We start from the raw sequence: 17,984 nt of genomic DNA, 5'->3' as shown, positions 1-17,984 counted from the left end.
CAGACAAGGTAGAACCCGGCCCCATAATAAACAGACCGACATTACAGTCAACCACTTTGATAAAACACACAGAATATAAACAATATTACGTATAAATTAAATGTCTGCTTAATGAAAGTGCGACGTAGGAGTGCCCGGGCACTCACGAGTGAAAATGTGTCGATACGTGTGTGAGTGTTCCCCTGGCGGCCTTCTGCCTAGATTAGTTAAGTATTTCATGTGACATAATTATTAACCCCTTGTGTTTCGTTATTACCCCCCACCGGAGCAGTCCGGCAAGAGACGAACAGTCTCTGGTGTGACGTATAATTTAAAGAACATAATTTGTAAACATACTAACTCTAAATTGTAGAAGGGGTGAGTAATGTTAATTTAGCCTTAATAATTAATGTAGGAATTTAGCGCCCTTAAAATCTCTTGATAACTTGTTAAATTGGAAAATAACGTAATGAGGTCAACCCTGGCGCGAGGGACACAGAGCCTCGGCCGGACGCCATGACACAACGGCAGTACAGCGCAACTCGCGGACCGGGGCGGACGCACGTCCCACGGAGAGACATCATCCATTGTCTGCATTGAACTCACTTCTGGTAATTATAGTCACTTCCTCGAAACCTCTTTTTATTAATCTCTCCGTGCGTACTCGGTCCAAATTTTCGGTCCAGGACTTAATCCGGCCGCATAAATTTTAAAACCGCCTGCGCCACACTTGATCTGCGGGGTAGTTTTCAGTATACGGCACGGGCCGCCTCCCGAACCACAGAACTTGAATTAAAGCCAGTCGCCCCGGCGCTGACACCACCCTGTAAGGGAACTTGGACGAATTTAGCTGCGGTCCGCGCTCCACTACAGTGGACGCGAACACCGCCTCGAGACATAGATATACGGGATTGGCCGCCTCCAATCGCCCTCACCCCTCTTTTGGGTAACCATGCTCAGAACCGCCTAGTGCCACGCTAATACGTAACATTTTAGTAATTTTGTGCGACGCCTTGAACCTGGAACATTCTTGAGTAAACTTGTGCAACGCGCCATCACATAACATTTCAGTAAACTTGTGCCACGCCTTCATTACGTAACTTTTCAGAATAACTTTGTGTAATTGTGTAACTTATGTATTGTGTGATGTCACCCTCTGTACGATGTGGTGTGTAATCCACGGTATTACGCCAAACCCACAGTCGCATGAATAAACGACGCACGTCATTTGCTGCATTACTTCAGCGCCTAATCAATTAGCCATAAAACTCCCAACCACCACCACGTAAGGAATCCCTCACATCCCACGCAACACCGCCGATGATCCTAGTGGGCCACGCAGGGGCAACCGACCCCACGACCCACCTATCGACTAGAAACAGAGCTAGTCTGGCGCCCATCCGGAAACACTACATCGACAACAGCCATTCCCGCTAGGAGCCGCACCGGAACTCGAACCCGAGACCCCGGACGACGGCAGCACTGTATAGTTATTAATAAAACCGCAAGAGCAAAAGCGATTTTGAAACAAATGTCACAGGGAAAAGTTAAATAAATAATAAACTGTACAATTTAAAATGCTCAAATGCTAGTTTAGAATGCCATTTACAAGTAAACAGAGCAGCTTTGATATCATACTTGGATTTCTTCTTTCTGACAGCTGGGTGGGAGAGCCAGAATACTGGCTACTAGTGAACTAACACAGCACGGTACACTAACCTGGAGAGTCACTCTTGTACAGTGTGCTACCTGCCCCTAGAGGTTTGGATTTCAAAGTCACTAAGACAGAAGTAGGTAACTGCAGAGTCTCATTTACTGGAAGGGCCGATCCTTATGCTCACACTGACACGCCAGTGAAGTATTTACTTCGGTGAAAATTGACGTACTTTGCATCTTACGTGTTCAGGGTGTTACTGTATTACGACTACGAGGTACAGTGAAAGGTTTTTAATTCGGCATTCTGTGGTTCATCACATTTCGTAATCCAGCACCAATCGAGGCACTCGCGTTCAGATTTTTCCGGGTTAATCCGGGCTGTTGACTTTCGCCACCAGGTAGCATTATCGTTACTGTCAGTTTTTCATTTCAGTACAGTGTTTCCTGTTTTCTAACAGGTTACATTTCTGTAGTGATTCGATGAAGAAATCTGAATCACGAATGCAACCAAATACCAGAGACGTTTAAAAATAATAACGCTCATCAGAATTTTTTTTACAGATTTATAAAAAATTGCTAATCCGGCATGGCAGTTAGGACCTTTCACTGTAACTCCAAATACGCTGTAACTTATCTATATGTTGTATGCTGAAAATTATAACTGAGTATTTTTGTTGCGTAAAAAAAAATTTACGTGTTCAAACTGCATATGATCATGATTATTCTTAAGAAAACATTAAACAAGAATGTTTTCCTCACCATCATACATGATTGGAACACCTGTCTCATAATACACCAGTGCTGGGAAACTGAAAATTCCAATCTCAGACGCCAGTTTGGAATCCTTAGACTTTACAAACTGAATACCGTGCTCATCGGTGTCGTCATCTATCGTCTCCAGCTTCTGCAGAATCTGCGGGCATGTCTCGCATTTGTCATCATCTGAAGCATGCCACAAAGTTCCCATACAGACACTGTGAAATCATAATAGCTATACACACTTCATGCATATGTATCACAAACTGTTGAGCCTAGATAACATTTTTAAATTTTACAAGGAAACATGAATATTTACTGAATCGGCGCTACAAAAAAAACAGCTACTATTTTTTCATACATGTACCTATTGATATTATATTTCGGATCGATGGGATGAATACTGAAAAGAAAATAGTTTTTTTTAATTTTTTTTTTTTTTTAAAAAAACACAAGAGCCACCAAATATGAAAACCTAATGTTATTATTTTAGGTATTTTTAAATAAATACACCAAGCTGTAACTCACAAAAGAACACTGCCAGATGTTCGACATCTCGTATCAGGTTTTGCAGAGTTTTCCTGTCCACGTTCTCAATGACGTCTGGTATGGTATCATGCAATTCCAGCACCCAGTCCAAAATGGCTTCCTCATGCATCAAGTCTCCTGTGAATGCCAAATGAAAATGTGGATATGTTGACACTTATTCGGTAGAGAGAAACATGGGAGGTGAAAAATAAAACACAAATTAAACTATACTCAGACAGGGGCGTAGCCAAGGGGGGGTTTTAGGGGTTCAATTCCCCCCCCCCCCCCCCCTTAGCACCAAATCTTTAATTAATTTCTTATTCATCACTCAAACAAGTTTCATATTAAAATTAATAAAATTTTTACCATTACAATATTAAAATTTAAGTACCGAAAACTGCTAAAATAGCACTATTTTACACCTTAAAATCCAAATTTTCCCCGGGGAGGACCCCCGGACCCCCCGCTTTAATACGGGGGGGGGGGGGGCGGGCATGCTTCTTAACACCTTGCACACACAAATCCTGGCTACGCCACTGTACTCAGATATACAAAAACTCATTTATTTATTCTAAATGCAATTTCAAATGTGAACAAAATTTTTCATACGTGCAGATTAAGATTCAGAGGCAATGGCTTTCTCCGAATCATGGAGCTACAACAGAACTATGCTAACCATTTTACAGAACAATAAATAATATAATAATATAACTAATCATACATGCAATATAGATGTGCTAAATTAAATAATGAAGTTAAGTTATCTTCAAAACTTATAAAGACATCTAAAATTTATAGCTTCAAATGTTTATCTGGTTACTGACTAACTATAGTTTCTTGAAAAAAAATTAAGTAGATTGTTTTCTAGTGCTGACTTACCTTGGTATATCTCACGGAACCTGTTCCTGTAAAATGCAAGTGCCGGCAGGCCTGGGAGATCGTACTCTTTCTCTATCCCTTCGTCCGATGTCTTGACAAAGGAGATGTCTTTCTCCTCACACTCATCGTCAATGTTCTCCAGCTCGCTGATTATCTTCTGACTTTTTTTATCACCTTCTTTGTCTAAGGAACAAGGACACTGTAAGTACTTCTTCCAGAAAGTTATTGGGCAGTACAGAATAAATACTAGGATGAATTAATTCCATCTTAATCATTCATGTTTTGTAATGCTTGTATTGTTTAAGAAAAAAATCAGGGATAGGCCAAACAAATCCTAAACTACCATAAAATCCTCAATATTTTAAGGATTTAATATTCAAGGATAAAGATTCTAAGAAAAATATTACAGGAAACAGAGTAAATTAAAAAATTCAATACCCTACTGATTATCTTTGAATTTTACTAGGTCAAATTTTTCCTTCATACCTATCCATTCCCTAAGATATTGTATTTTTAACAATAATTATATAAAAATAAATATATTATGTATTGATTTAGGAAACTTAGAGTTTGTGAAACAACCATTTAAAGGGTAAAATGTTACAACACCATATTTATATTTTTAATTTACTGTACATTATTTTATTTTTTACATGTGACAACTAGATTTGGATCCAAGGGGAATATTGGAGCTACTCTCTTGGATTCGAATTTGAGATTAGGATTGAGAAATTGGGATTTGAGATTTGACCCATCACTACAAAAAACCTAGTTCATATTTCTGAAATCCCAATATTGTTCAAAATATCTCGCAACCTTGACTTTTCCACTAATTCCAAGTGAACTCAGAACTCATTCAAGGAAGGGGTGTACAATATTCCTTATGCAAACTTAATTATTTATTAATCATAAGTGAATAGATTTTTCAGGTGAAAACTAGGAGCTTAAAAGTAATTTAATTCTGTCTTAAATTTTTTTGGAATAACCATTTTTATACAAATTTCACTCTACTTAGTCCAAAGTGCTTTAATATTAAAAGTTGTGATTGTCCTCACATTAACCTATATTTTAAGCAGGTGTTTATATTTTTATAACAATGTAATATTTTAAATCTAGATGTCAATATTTGATATTTTGGTTAGCATAATTAGATATGTCTTTACGACATTTCAACCAATATGTTTTCCTGCTCAATAAGTTCAAAATATTATCTATGAATGGAAACTGACCCATTTCAGAAGAATTATTCCAGATCAGTAAGTCTACAGTGTTATGTAACTTGAGAAACCTCTAAACAGAGTTTTCACTTGTTATTATAGGCCTAATGTCAAATACAAAGTGTTTCAAACTTTAATCTGGAAACTAAAAAAATTAAAAGCCTACTTTGTAATCCCCTTAAATACACCCTTACACTGCTTTCCATGCCAATAACAGCAGGTGAGTTATCTCCAAAGTGTCCTCATCTAGTGGCCAAAAAGGTTGAGGATCACTACCAGGAACACTAGTCTCTCTGTGACAAGGAGAGAGAGGGGTTTCTATTCCCCATAGGAGCCGACAATTGTAATGGCAAGCTTTAGTTTGTGATCCCTTGAACACTACTGGTGTATAGGTCAAACACTTTTTTTTTTAAGTGGTGTTCTTTAAATCTCTTTGGTGAGTTCATTAGTGTCTGTCACATACAACGGACTATGAAATTCTGGGAGTAATCAGGTAATGACTTTGGTAGGAAACAATAGCAGAATTTTCTTAAAGTTATTTTGAAAAATCACAATGGGAGAAACAAAAACCAGGAAGGCCAGACTGGAATTTGTACCCGGATCTTTTAGAACACAAGTCCAGCATCTTACCACTGCCAGGTAGTAAACACCAATAATGTATGTATCTTAGACTCATCTTTGCCGGTGCTGCAACACTGCCGTTTCAAGGTCGACATTGAATTACTGAGAGTGGTTTGTTGCCATAATAATTTCACTCATGTAGGCAGTATATCTTTTGAAATATGGTATAAAGCAGTCGCCTAACTGGGCACACTTATGGTGTGTAGAGCGTCAGAAAAAAAACAAACATGCAATTTGACAAATGTTAAGGACATCAGAGTATTCTCTGTTAACAAAAAGCATTTAAGGATACGCAGAGGGCTGATGAGTAGTTTTGTTACCGTGTTTCATTTTTAAACTGTGTTTTAGGAGGGTTAAATGTTTTCATAGTAATTTTTAATTACAAAACACTCGACAGAGATTCCCTGAAAGCACTCAAGTGAGCTGACATTACACCTGTTTCTTAATTTCTCCGCTATCTGTTGTCATGATTACCAATAAAATCTCATAGTTGCCCTACAGATGACGAGAAGACTGCCCGCCAGTCCACAGCCTTGTGCTTACAGGCAATATCATGCTAGAAGCACCAGCGAATGTGGCACTTATCATCCTGCATAACTAACTCGAATACACCCAGACTATGTGGGCCCTTCAATATTGTGTTGCAATAGGTTAAAAAGGTTTAACAGTCATAGAAATTTATTTTTTATGTATCCTTCAAGATAGTTTACTATACTTTGATGATATCTTTTACATTGGAGAGTAATAAACTGGTTCTATGTGGCCATACATATTATTATAAAACAAAAAAAATATTCTGTTAAATAAACATCATTACAATTTCAACAGGAAAACAAGTCACATATTGTCGCTGCAGATACAAAACCATGTATGTCAATTTTACAATGTCAACATTCAAAAATAAGCGAAGATTCTTGCAACAGATCAGTACACATGAATGACAGTCACTAATCTTTGTCAAACTACTTTTGCTATGAAAGACTTGAATTAAGATGAACATCTTGACAACCAAATAATTTTTTACAGAGAGAGTGAATGGTTTTTTTAATTCGCACGTTCGAGACCACAGCGTTTCCAGATCGGCGATTTTGCCGAATTATTGAACGTAGATACGTATGTCAATACAATTACCAAGTAAATTGCCGAGTGAATACCAAGTGTGAAAATGTGAAATGTAACCAGCTTCGAAGAAAAAAAAAAAGAAACAATGTACCGAAATAGAAAACTGACGGTGACGATAAACTCTGAGCAAACTGAAATCACCAGCAGCATAGTACCTAATCCAGCAAGGTCAACAGCCCGGATAAGTCTTAAAAAAATCTGAACGCTCGACTGGTGCTGGATTACAGGATTTTCCGAACCACGGAATGTCGTATGAGGTTCAGCATCTAGAGTGTATGGGTCCCACGCTCGGGAGCCGGGGAGCGCGGGCGAGGGGCGACTCACAGAAGAAGACGACGACGTGGCTGTTCTCCTGCAGGACGTGCTCCAGCATGCGGGTGTTGACCTCCTCGATGCGGCCCGGGATCTCCAGGGTGTCCTCGTCGGTCAGCCACGCCAGCACCTCGTCCTCGTCGTCCAGGTCGCCTGCCGGACAACACCTGCTCCTATACTCGCTTGTCACGCCGGCCGGCACCTAGCTAGCTGGCCGTCCGTCTAGCTTCCGAACATGTTTCAACACCTGCTCCTATACTCGCTTGTCGCACCTCCCCACGCGCCTGCCCCGCAGCTAGCCGGCCGTCCGTCTAGCGTCCGAACATGTTTCAACACCTGCTCCTATACTTGCTTGTCGCGCCTCCCCACGCGCCTGCCCCGCAGCTAGCTGGCCATCCGTCTAGCGCCCGAACATGTTTCAACACCTACTCCTATACTCGCTTGTCGCGCCTCCCCACGCGCCTGCCCCGCAGCTAGCTGGCTGTCCGTCTAGCGCCCGAACATGTTTCAACACCTGCTACTATACTCGCTTGTCGCGCCGGCCGGCACCTAGCTGGCCGGCCGTCCATCTAGCGCCCGAACATGTTTCAACAGCTGCCAACCAGCACATCCACGATTTCATGGTTTTAGAGTTGGAACTATTTTGTTGTAAAATTTTTTCAATATATATTGTTTTATTGACGTGACGTCTAATAAATCGATGAACGCCAGCTGCACGCATGAAAAAGTGTCCCGTTACGCTCAATGTCCCGTTACGCGGTGTCCCGTTACGCTCATTGTACGCTTGCGCCGCATCTATCTCTCTTCCACTCGATCGGAACAACCATCAATTTGACTTTTTCGAGGCACATTAAACTTGAAACACTCCCATTCGTTTCCTACTTTTCCTATCATCGTCCTATCCTTAACAGAATAACACAGATTGGAAGAACTTTTAAACAGCAAACATGTATTAAAAGTTATAGTTGAAATAATCTCTTCGTTAAAGTAATAAACACATTTGAATTAATGAGTGCAAACAAAAGTAAATTTATCAATTGAATTGTAGATTTCATTTCACTCCTTCTTTGTGTCCATACAAAATAGTGATAATTCAATAAAAATGGTTCAATTTTATTCATAAAAGTATGCAATCATTTCATCAATGTTTTGTTATGACGTTGTCACGTTAAACTATCGTCCGTAAACCGACTTTACAGTCAACAAATTTTTATTTTTAGTTTTATGAATGTCCTACAAGTCATTGATATAATGTATAAATACGTAAAATTAGGTATTTCAATTTGGCATGTATCATGAATTATCTGTCAAAAGACGACCTTGTGTAATTGGAGCTAGTTAACATATATAACTTTTCAGCAATGTCCCAGTGCAAAATAAATTCTATAAGATTGATTGCATGGCATTAATCTCTTTCTGGTGCTTATATAGTTTCAATATGAAATAGTATACCTTTTGTCACAGTCTTATTATTACAATACGTATGTACTTTAAATATGAATAAAAAAATTTATTATCCAATGTTGAACACAAAATATTTTCTTATGCATTTCTTTTTAATGTACCAGATATTGGCTGCTTTTATTTACTTAACTGAAAATTAAGTTAATATTGCTAAAACTTTTTTCTTCCTTTCTACTTTTCCAATATATACTTATAACATAAGAACCCATACACTGAAACCCAAATAAATATTTGTACAGAGTACATAATTGTTTAAATTGTCTAAATGTAAGCCTAAACAGAAGCTTTAGAAACTGAATATTAAATTTTAATAAATAAAATAATGTAATTCAAGACATTTAGTTGCAGTTGATGTTCTACCTTTCATTTTGGTGTTCTTTGGTTTTATCACTGTAAATTGGCTGTAAATAAAAGTGATGTAATTTTATTAAAATAATTCAACTATGCCAAAAATGAGAAGTGTTTACAACTACTAACAGGAAAAGTAAAAAGGGTGTGTACAGAATTGATAACCATTGATTGAAGTAGGGAATCCATTTTTTAACATAATTATTACTGCATAGTAATTTTATTTTTCCTTGCATTTTTTTTACTATAATAACATAGTCAAAATTTGATGGGAGCCTAAGCAAATCCTCAGTATATACTATACATGTCCACAAATAACATGCAATTTAATAATATATTTTGATATTTTGCTAACAATCAGCAACTTGTATTTGAGCCTGAATCATTTATATTACTTATTCAATGAGTAACACTTGTGGTTTCCTTAATTCTATGGAATATTTTTTCCAGGTAATAAATTTAAATAAAGTGATAAAATGCTTGATTTGTTTTATGCATAGTTAATTAAAAAATGTTTTTGTTTTTACAAGGACAAAACTGCTTTTGTGAGTTTTCTACTTTTAAATACTTTAATGCATAATTTAATGATTGTTTGAAAAATTTAAAACTAACAAAAAATTATTATTTAATTACAAACTATTTTAAATAGTTAAACCATGTTTGCAAAAATATTCCTAATAAAATTATGCAGAACTAAAACAAATTATGTACATTTTGGTGTATAATTTTCCTCAAGTTGTTATGTATTGGTACATTTCAATATGAGTGGATGTGGAGGAAAATGAAAATCAATAATGGATAAACCACAGAGTTTAAATTGAACGGCAATGCTATAACTAATAGAACTGCAGGGTGAGATTAAACTGAAACTTGTAACGAGTCTTAAGTTTGTATTTCGAGAGCCATCAGTAGGTTTCTACCTTTGTAAACTAATGGTTCCTTATTCCGGAAGAACACAAGCGTGGGGAATGATTTGATGCCGTGCTTCTTGGCAAGCCCGAGGTCTTCTGTTGTGACGAAGATAATGCCAGCTTCATCCAGTTCATCGTCAATGTTCTCTAGCTCGTCCAGTATGTTGTCGCATTCTTCACCCTCGTCACACTTCCCACCTGCAACAAGGACCATCGCTACAGCAAATGTATGACTAAAATGAACATTCCTACAGTATAAGTACTTTCTTTCCAAACTTGGTCTGTAAAAAATTTATTTTACTTTTGACGTTTGCATAACATTTACACTCAGGATGTGTCAGAACTGTATGAACTTCCAAGGCCCAATAGAAGTGGGACCGTGGTTACAATAAATCTTGTTTTTATGGTACAATAACTCTCAAAATTTCAACACACAATAACCATTAATTTCTTGACCATTAAATGTTGACCCCACTACATATAGAGGCCTAAGAAGCTGGATTTAAATTTTTTAGAAGAGAATTAACAATTTGTATTTTAGATAGAAATTCTTAATTCTTGATTTTTTTAAAACAAATAATAAGTAAATATTTCAAAATCTGACGTAACACTGTATTATTTAGGAATAAAACAGGCAAACAGTAATATGTATTTTAATAATAAATACAACCGTAAATGCAGATGTAACTAATACATAGTTAATTTAGATATTAGCTGAAACATAATCGCGAATAGGCAAAACATGCAGTGCCTGGGAACCAGTGTTTTGCTGTTTACACGAAAGTGACAAAGTATATTGTAACGAACGTGAGCAAGGCCGGGACTCGTGCAGGTGCAGAGCTGGCTGGCAACTGCCGCAACATGATATGCGCCGCGTGCGCCTGGAAGATAACCAAGGATTGTCGCTTTCCCCCCTTCTTCCCACCACTCCCCGCGTGGCGCCCTGCCTTTGACACGTAACTGAAACCTGACAGCTGTGGAGTTACACGAGCCGCCGATACGTGTTTCGAGAGATTTCTGCCGTCGGGTCGACGCGGAATGAGGCGACTGGCCCCGGCCGTGCTCGCAAGTTCTGGAAATTGTGGCTGATAGAAAAAACGACGATGGCGGCCTCGAGGGAGTGAGTCGGAGTTCAGAGAGAGAGAGTTCAGGCAGGAGCCTTCACGCAGTGGAGCTTCCGGGGCGATAGTACCGCGGGTGCGATAGAGTGGCGAAGCCCCTGGACAAAGGTTCCAGGGTGATGAGTTCAGTTCCGGGCGATAGTGTCGCAGGCGCGGCGGAGTTTCAAGCGAAGTTCCGAGCGAGGCGTCAAGTAGTATCTCGGAGAAGGGGAAGTGCGACGGCGGCGGCGGAGTGCAGCGACGGAGTCCTGCGATGGAGGACCACGAGGGGTGCTGCCGCGAGAGTTGCGCCAGAGGTGCAGTCCATCAAGGCGTGTGGATTGTAAGAAACGAGTGACTGGGGAAACAACATTTTTTTAAGTACAATTGATAAATTGGCATTTTTAGATTATTAGCTAGTAATGTAAATAGTGGCAATAAATAAAACTGTGTGTGATAAAAATCTTTAATTGGGCTATCCTTTATGATCCCGCGGTAAATCGTAACAATATTATAAAACTTGTATTTTAAACAGGTCTAGTTTGGATGGAATGATATGCAAGGTCTGCAGACACAAACACTGATTAATTCACACATTATAAATAAATTAAATTTAAAATAAAGTAAACAGGATGTAACAACAGTTTCTTCCACATCAGTGGCGTAGCATGGGTGGGGCGGAGGGGGCGGCCCGCCCCGGGCGGTAGCCCGCGGGGGCGGGTCGCCGGTGAAGCGGGTTGAGATCTGATCTAGGATTCATTCATTACATGTGTCAGACACACTATAATGTTCCATTTTTATCTAAAATTTTGCGCACCAACTATTTTTTAATATTTATTTAAAATAAAAACTGCGAAATCACTGACAGAGCTCTTTATAACGTTTGTTTGTTTACATTCGAACGGCAACATCGCATCATGCCGCGCCGCCCGGCACGCGCGAGCCGAGTTGAGCGGCACTCATTATTATGTTAATTACTAAGACAAAATCTTTTGTTTGACGCGTTGGCCCGTGTCGATGCCTCTCTTTCGCACTCATTGAATTTAGTACTACGCATTGTACTGTAAAGTTTGACCTTAACCCAGGGCAAACCAAACAACTTCCGCAAACCGGGACACAGTAAATTGCCCCGTACCGCAAGCGCAGGTAAACCCAAAAAAAATAAAAGAGGACTAAGTGTGGATAAGTGTGCTCAGAAACTCTGCGCTTTGAAAACCCTCTTAGTGGAAAGTAGAGACCGTTTCGTGCAAGAAGCAATTGACTTTGCTAAGACTCTCTGCGAAAAACTCGGAATCGAACTCAAAACGAGAAGAATTCGCAGGAAAAAACGCATGCATGGCGATGAATCTTCTGAAGATGCAGCTTTGTCTCACGAACAGGAAATCCGTCGAGAGATTATCGCATCATTCGACAAGATCATTCAAGAAATGACGACTCGATTCCAGCAAATTCAAGAAATATCGGACAAGTTCGGATTTTTGATGCCAGCGAAACTTTTGGACAGCAAGTTCGAGTGTGATCTTTCCCATGTATTAGAAGACATCGACAAGGACGAGTTTCAGATGGAGCGGAAGCGTCTTCAGCAGTTTGTTGTTGTTGCCTGTTCTCAATCAGAGGAAGATATAAGTGGTAAAGGACCACTGGAGCTCCTCCAGTTCATTCAAAAACTGAATCTCGGAATTTCGGTTCCAAATATAGTCATCTTGATTCGTATATATTTGACTTTGGCGATTAGTGTTGCAAGTTGTGAGAGAAGTTTTTCTAAGTTGAAGCTAATAAAAAATTACCTCAGATCTACTATGAGCTCCGCTAGACAATCAAACTTGGCTATATTGTCGATTGAACAAGAATTGGCTGCTAATATTGATTTTGACAAAGTTATTTCTGACTTCGCTGCTCATAAGGCCCGTAGAATCCGCTTGTAAAACCGCTTATCCTATTTTAACTTCAATAAAAGGTACCTCATTGCATGTGAAATTTAATTTTAACTAAGCACCTATAGAATGGGGGCGGCAAAATGGGTCTCCCGCCCCAGGCGCCGAGATGGCACGCTACGCCACTGTTCCACATGTCTAAATTTTCACTCCCCTTCTCTCACAATGTATGCCACCATTAAGATCTCAGAAATGTGCACATCAGTTATTACTGAGTAATGTTACATAGGAAATACATATATAGTAAGTATACCTATATATGTATAAGTTTATTTTCTTAAAGTTCAAACTTGAAGGTGAAAACAATGCAGAAATATAAAGTCTTTATGTAAAGAAAAAAAACATGTGGTGACATACAAGTGTTGGTAAGAACTGAAAGAGTTGGATTAGCCTAAGAAGGTAAAAAATAGGCTAATGCAACTGACTCCACTTACTAAAGTAGACGACCACATACTCATGCTCTTCAATCAGGTCGTCTAAGATCTCATCAGTAACTTCTTCAATTGTTGCTGTCATCTTTTGCTCTATCAACCATTTTAGGACTTCATCCTCGTTCAGCAGATCACCTGTCAATGCGGCAAAAATAAAGCAAGAATAAATTACAGCAGTAACAAACAAGAAAAAAGGAACTTGTTACTTGAAAATCCAATTCCCACTGAGTTACAAAGAGCCAAACTTTAAGTACACTACTGAAAATAAAAAAAATAATAATTTTTGACCTTTCACGGAAGGAATTAATTGTTCCTTAGCACTCTGCCATCCTGCATATGAAATTTTAAAATTATATCTTTAACATGCACTGTTTGGATAAAGATTCTGAGGTACTGAAATTAAGAATTTATATAATTAAAGTAAAATATTATGGGCATGGAAACTTATACATTTTTAAAACAGATTTTTCTTCACTTTGTTTACTGTAGTGTTCTGAATTTTACTTGTAGCTAGAGCTGTAGCAAACCGTATGTATTCGTTACTGAGTAACGGGTGCGGCATCTAGTAACGAGTAACGAAACGTTACACACGAATGCATTTCGTTACTCGCATCTTTCGTATGTTTCACGCATGCGCGCGCGTATTCGTTACAAAGAACGATGTTTGTTTATTAATAAAAGTATGATTTGGAAATTCGTCGTCCAAGTTTTTTACTGTTTATTAAAGGTATTGTGTGTGTAGACAAAGTTTTAGATTCGAACAGAAACAACATAAGAAAGTATTTTTTACAAATTATAAATATGTATGTTTTTGTTTTTTATAATCGCGTATTTTCACGTTTTATGTTCTTATCTTAAAAGATATATTATAATAAAGCCGCTCTAATGAGAGTTAATTGTTTCTTGGTTAACAAAAGCTGTTAATTATCAAATATTTTTAATTGTTTATATTCGATTTATTTTTATTTACGCGACGTCATACTGTACGCGTACGAAATACGACTCGATTCGATGCTGTTACATAACATAGCATGTGCCATGTCATGCGGTATCAGAAGTAACGAGTAACGATACGAAAGTAACGAGTACTAATTGTTATAGTAACGAATACATACGGGTACACATTTTTTCGTTACTTTTACACCTCTACTTGTAGCCTTACCATAAACCTACACTGAAAGTTGGATTGAAAGTACACAAATTGTCCCTAACTAATTTACCAGGAGTAGGCTATAATTAATGTTTTTAAAGGCTTTTTTAATATCATTTACAGTTAAAAGAATTCAGTTTATAGCACAGTTTAACTTCCAGTAGTTATACAAAAAATAATTAAACTAATTTATGATTTCGCAGTGAAACAATAATAGGTGCAAAAAATGTCCTATCGTAAACATACAGTACTGATGCTTTAAACACACACAACTTCATCTGTGAAGAAATAAACTGTGAATAATTCTGCCAGCAACACTAACAAGTACTGTTTCATTTGCGGCACAGAGCAAGCGAGGTAGTGCAACAGTGAACCGTCAGACTTGCACTCAGGACACAGGTTCGAATCTCATTTCATCCATCTCCGTATAGTTTCCCGAGTTCAGGCAAATTATGGGATGGTTCCTCACAACTTAAAACAGGCCATGGCCAATTCTTACCCCTCTTTCCTCGTCTTGTATTGTATTTGTCCACAGACCTAGACTTTGCGAGGCTCTGGCCTATTTACTTAAATGGAGACCATACCCCCGGAAAAATTGAAAAAATAAATCTTTCAAACAAAATTTTAAACCAAACTGGAACTTAAATTTTGACGATGGTTTTGCTGATTCATCATAAGAAATTTTGATATTCTTTCTTGATAAATTTTCCTCGGGTAAGTTTTATAAATGCTTTTGATCATATTTAGGTGGACTTACGTCATTATACACGGCAATGAACACTTTACAAGTTTTTATAATACAAAATCATGAATTGAAATTTGTATTGACCAGCACTTTAGTTTACGTGCTAATATAATTTTAATTTTCTTTTTTTCAATTCAATTAATATCCATATTTCAGCAGGGCACTAGACAAATGAGTAAAATAAAAGTTAAATCACTGGTGAGGGGCCTCGATAGTAGCGGGGCCCCGGGCGAATGCTCGGCTTGCCCAGCTCTGGAAATGCCCCTGTTTGTCCATCTCTAATGACCTCATTGACAAGACGTAAAAACTGAAATAATAATTTATTTTTTTAAAAAAACCTGCAAGTGTTTCGCTAACCTTCATAAATGGCAGGAATCTTGTCCTCAAAGTACACGAGGGCTGGCAGGATGTCGATTCCGTACTCCTTTGCCTCCGCCTCGTTGTCCATCCGAACGATGACGATGCCCTCTCTCTCCAAGTCATCGTCGATGTTCTCCAGCTCATTGAGGATCCTGATGTCTTGCTTTCCTTCCTTGTCGTCTGTCCTCAACAAAAAAATATTTTTGGTCATAGCAGCAGTGAACATACAATTTCAGCTGGAAAGTACATTTACATTATGTTGATGTAATAGTACAAATTCCTTCTGCTTTGTGTATTTTATTTGTAAATGTTCAACTTTGTTATCTTATTCGGGCCATTTTCAAGTGAAATTTCTATATTTTAAAGTTTACTTTTTCTGTGAAAGTTTGCATGAAATTCCAGCACGTTTTGTAACACAAGTGTAAACTGTTTAAAAATTATATTAATTTGAGTTTTTAATTATTTAAATTTTTCATTTCAGTTGTTTCAATGGAGAGATATATTGTAACTATATGTGACTTTCAATGTACCTACAAACAAATGCCGCCCGACAAAATCAACAAAGTACAACACGCAAGACTTCAAACACAAAATTACGATTTTCTGTAAAACTTACAAAACAACACGGCCAAGAACGGCTGTGTTTCTATCAGCTTCTCCACCATTTCATCTGTTACGTCCGGGATCTCGCTGTGCCTCTTCTGGTGGACCAACCATGCCAGAAGCTCTTCTTCCTTCGTCAGGTCACCTGCGAACAATACGTTCCTTATGTTTATGTCACACGCTTTAGGATTGTCAGAGTAGCTGCAGTTTATAGATAGCAAAACCGCACTGAAGTTTTGAAAATATGCTGAATTTATATAAATTCTTTCAGAACCAATTTTAGTGCTTGTGAATGTAAAGCAACAGAGAAATATTTAGTAATATATCTTATCTTATGGTGAAACATCATGATGGTGTTAGGCACGATTGCCTTTCTGTTGTATATGAGATTGTGGATTCTAGTTCCAACTAGTGAAGGTTGTGGCTAAAATTTGTCACTGTAAGTTGGTGAGTTAATGTGCTGAAAATTATTTTGATAGCTTTCTAGACACTAAGAAGTTTTTAGTTAATAAGCAAAAATGTACTAATTAATAACTTACTCTTTTAATTAATTTGAGATTTTTAAGCAGGAATTCTGTGAAATGGTATTATTTTTGACTGAGTTGAAAATAACTAAAAATGTTGATGTAAAAAAAGGATACAAACATAGAATAAAGATCACTGCAGGATATAGCTTAGTAAGTCGCTTTACTACTAGGTGAATAAAATCAGCGAGATAATAAGATCCTCTACTGCTTTTTCTTAGTGAAATTTTATTGGTATGCTGCAAGAACTGAGGGAAGCTACTGTTTACCTTCATATACATGTGGAATCATCTTCTCGAAGAACACCAAAGTAGGAATGGTGTCAATGCCATACTCCTTGGCCTCTTCATCATTGTCAATCTTCACAAAAGCTATCCCATTCTGGTCACAATCGTCATCAATATTTTCTAGCTCCGCCAAGACTTTCTGGCTTTTCTTCTGGTCTTTATCGTCTGCAATGGCATAAATTAAAAAAAATTTTTAGAACACCATAACTACATATATCCTCTATTTATAAAGCACCTTACAAACTTCGCAGTTAATTTTGGTAAGCTTGTCACTACAGCAAATGTAAATATGTGTAGTCAAACATACAATAAATAATTATTGGTATCTAGCTGTGGTATCTGTCATTGATGGCTTTGATTTCCATTTTATCGCAAAACCTTTTTATACACCCAGTTTCGTATATATCTGTACCGCTATAAAATAAATTGATATCTGCTGTATCATAACTATAATGGAAGGACAAAATAATATATATTAGATTTGTCTGTTTTATTATAAAATTTAAAATATCAAAATATGCAAACAAAATGTGTATTTAAACTTTTGACTTTAGGCAGTAGGCTAATCCTTCATGCTATCACTACTGCAGGCTGTTTCCCCAAGCATATCTTTGTAAATTAATTTTAATAGCTCTTCCCTAAGGATGAAAAGAACCCTAGGTTTAATAAAAGAAATGGACTATCTCTGTTTCAAAATTCATCAAAAACAGTTCATTTGTAAAGAAGTGATTCAGGAACTATGTATCATCCCAACATCAAAACTTTCACATTACAGTAGGTTTAGACAAAATAAACCAAGAAAGCAGTTAAATTGGTAGGCAGATTTTTTTTTTTTCAGCTTGAGTTACAAATACTCTACCTCTTACAGAAACATATGTGTATTAGTAAAACAAAGCTTATTTCCAACTGGAATATTTTGTCTTTATAAAAGTGAAAGAATTGGTCCAGTAGTTTTCAAATTTACTTCTTACAAACGAACCAACAAACGAACCCACACTGCCTCTCATTGTATTATTATTTTTAGAATTTTATGATTGTAGTACATAATGCCTTTGAA

The 17,984-nt window shown here is 37.5% G+C and overlaps 1 protein-coding gene across 4 annotated transcripts in view; it reads right to left on the bottom strand.

Moving 5' to 3' along the window:
• Positions 1–17,984, bottom strand: part of LOC134543121 (uncharacterized) — a 175,779-nt gene that overhangs the window by 56,684 nt on the left and 101,111 nt on the right. For all 4 annotated transcript variants that reach the window (XM_063387955.1, XM_063387954.1, XM_063387957.1 and 1 more), the window contains 9 exons: positions 16,910–17,092; positions 16,130–16,261; positions 15,511–15,693; positions 13,262–13,393; positions 9,803–9,991; positions 7,083–7,223; positions 3,799–3,981; positions 2,920–3,057; positions 2,395–2,577 (listed from right to left, as the gene is read on the bottom strand). In XM_063387955.1, the coding sequence (XP_063244025.1) occupies positions 2,395–2,577; positions 2,920–3,057; positions 3,799–3,981; positions 7,083–7,223; positions 9,803–9,991; positions 13,262–13,393; positions 15,511–15,693; positions 16,130–16,261; positions 16,910–17,092 (1,464 nt within the window). The remainder of the gene's footprint in view (positions 1–2,394; positions 2,578–2,919; positions 3,058–3,798; positions 3,982–7,082; positions 7,224–9,802; positions 9,992–13,261; positions 13,394–15,510; positions 15,694–16,129; positions 16,262–16,909; positions 17,093–17,984) is intronic.

The sequence above is a fragment of the Bacillus rossius genome, assembly GCF_032445375.1.
Source record: "Bacillus rossius redtenbacheri isolate Brsri chromosome 9 unlocalized genomic scaffold, Brsri_v3 Brsri_v3_scf9_2, whole genome shotgun sequence".
Taxonomy (NCBI): Eukaryota; Metazoa; Arthropoda; class Insecta; order Phasmatodea; family Bacillidae; genus Bacillus; species Bacillus rossius.
Note: the sequence above shows the minus strand (reverse complement) of the source record. Positions and strands in the feature narration are given on the sequence as shown.